This window comes from Limulus polyphemus, unplaced genomic scaffold (assembly GCF_000517525.1).
Source record: "Limulus polyphemus unplaced genomic scaffold, Limulus_polyphemus-2.1.2 Scaffold4034, whole genome shotgun sequence".
NCBI lineage: Eukaryota > Metazoa > Arthropoda > Merostomata > Xiphosura > Limulidae > Limulus > Limulus polyphemus.
Genome location: NW_013669644.1, coordinates 64,024 through 66,436, shown reverse-complemented (window position 1 = coordinate 66,436; position 2,413 = coordinate 64,024). Strand labels below are relative to the sequence as shown.

At 33.6% G+C, this 2,413-nt stretch overlaps 1 protein-coding gene across 1 annotated transcript in view; it reads right to left on the bottom strand.

Annotated features, from left to right (window-relative positions):
- LOC106470487 (vinculin-like) overlaps positions 1-2,413 on the bottom strand; it is a 100,847-nt gene that overhangs the window by 35,593 nt on the left and 62,841 nt on the right. Inside the window, exons 5-6 of the mRNA XM_013931047.2 lie at positions 1,134-1,302; positions 665-819 (exon numbers count right to left, since the gene is read on the bottom strand). Of these exons, the coding sequence (XP_013786501.1) occupies positions 665-819; positions 1,134-1,302 (324 nt within the window). The remainder of the gene's footprint in view (positions 1-664; positions 820-1,133; positions 1,303-2,413) is intronic.

The following is a 2,413-nucleotide window of genomic DNA, read 5'->3' as shown; positions in this document are numbered from 1 at the left end:
TCTAAGAATGTGGCGAGACCTGTTCTCATACTTATACACAAATATCTGTCTAAGAATGTGGCGAGACCTGTTCTCATACTTATACACAAATATCTGTCTAAGAATGTGGCCGAGACTTGTTCTGATACTTATACACAAATATCTGTCTAAGAATGTGGCGAAACCTGTTCAGATATTTATACACAAAAGCAAAAATACAGACATGTCACGTGATATTTAAGAAAATATAAAATGTGAAATTTTATCTCTTGGTACTTCACTCCTGAAGATGATGTGTGACATGTTGAAACATGCAGTCATTATTTTGATATGATTTTAATTGTGTATTGATTTTAATGTTGTATATTTATTATTTTAATCATGAATATATGTGTGTGTATAACTATACATATAATTAATTATTATTTTGGCTAGTGTTTTGTAGCTGCTGAACATAAAAAAGCATTAATTGCTATTGAAAGGAACTTAAACACTGGAAATTGATTTGTACACTAAAAAAATGGACATTAAAGCCAAACTCTCACAAAACAAAGGGGTGGGATCATTATACACATTTGATTGTACTATGTTACATGTATACGAAAAAAAATTATTTACAAAAAACAATTTTAAATTATCACACACCATTCAATGTCAAGACATTGGACAGTAAGAAGACACATACCAGAGCTTTTTTCATAACAGTCAAATTGTCAGCATCCCATTCATCTTCATCATAGGTTGTTAGTTGTAAGACACGAATAATTTCGTTGATCTCATCTGTCATCCTGTGGGCCAGATAGTTTCTGTTTTCTGCTGCCTCTTCTACTCCTTTACCACCTATTACACATTTATAAAAATGTGCTGAACCTGATGTTTAATAAACTTCCCAGAAAACATACACAAGCCTGTTTTGAACACTTCAAATGATGTTTATTACCTATTATTTTCTTATCAAGCTTCCATGGGCTTGTTTTAGATTCTTAAAAGTTTACATATCATATATAATGTATTTTTTCACTACTTTTACACATGATTCTAAAAATTGAGTAGATATTTAAACACATTTATATATATATATATATATATATATAGTTACAATTGACCTAACAACTTTATAAAAGCATCTTTATACTTTAAAAATAATAAATTACCTTGAGACAAAATCTGGACAAATATTTTCATGCTGCAGATAAGGATCGGTGCAAGGTTCTTTACAGATTCCAGACAGCGAATCAAGATCTCACGATGAACCTGGTGAGTCAACTCTTTTTCTCTTGCATCAACATCACGAGAAACTTTTGTTAAGCATGGACTAAGATCCTGTTGAATAAAAAGGTTTCAGGATATCTGTTTCTAAAATCCCCTTTTAATACACATTTTTGTATTGTAATATAGTTCTCTGGCTACATGTTAATAAGCAGAAATTTACTGGCTGAACACCTAGCCAAGGTATGGTAAAGAAATTTATTTGACTTAGCCACTGATGTTATACAAAAACGAAACAAAAAAACAGCTTAGTCTTGTATAAGGATGTATGTTGCTGGTATGCTGAATATTTTAACAACTAATAAAAATAAATGCACAAGTGAAAGAGATAGAGACAAAAAAAGTGTTCAACATTCCAACAACCACTGATCCTTATTTTGAAGGACCTGCTAGCAGTTTTTGGAACCTCATAGTCATGTTGCAAATGTTTTTGTGGGGTAATAATATTTTGTAAATGTGTGGTACAGTTTGCTGACCTGTATAGTGACTCATTAAATTTCCCTGATTCTTGGTGATGTGTCAAACTTTGAGAAATCCTTATCTGTTAAAGTTGGTAGAATTACTGATAATATCAGTTTTGTTCCAATTACTGTTATATCATCCACAGTCACAAAATCCAAAAATGTTTCCTTTCTCAACTGCTTTTCTAGGAACTGCAACTTAGTTCTTAATTGTGAAGAATTACAGCAATTAACAAATAAATTAACATAAATCATAATTTTGATGTCAATAACTAAGACATTTACGGTTCTAAATGTGGTTTGCGCATACGCTCCAAGTGGGATGTACTGAGGAAGAGAAGGAAGAGTTCTGGAGACATCTGGACGAAGAAATACAGTCGATACTGCAGGAGGAAAGAGTGTTTCTGGGAGGGGACTTGAATGGGCACATCGGAGCGGAAAGAGGGTACTGCCCAGGGTACACAGTGGATGGGGTGTAGAAGGGAGAAACGGAGAAGGTGAGAGCATCATAGACTTCGCAGTGGCAAACGAGATGGCAATAGTAAACACTTTCTTTAAAAAGACGCTTGACCAATATATCACCTACAAAAGCGGAGCCAGAGAAAGTCAAATTGACTTCCTCTTGTGCAGAAGAAACCATCTTGGAGAGGTGAAAAATTGTAAGGTGATAAAGGGAGAAAGTGTTTCAGCTCAACATCGGCTTG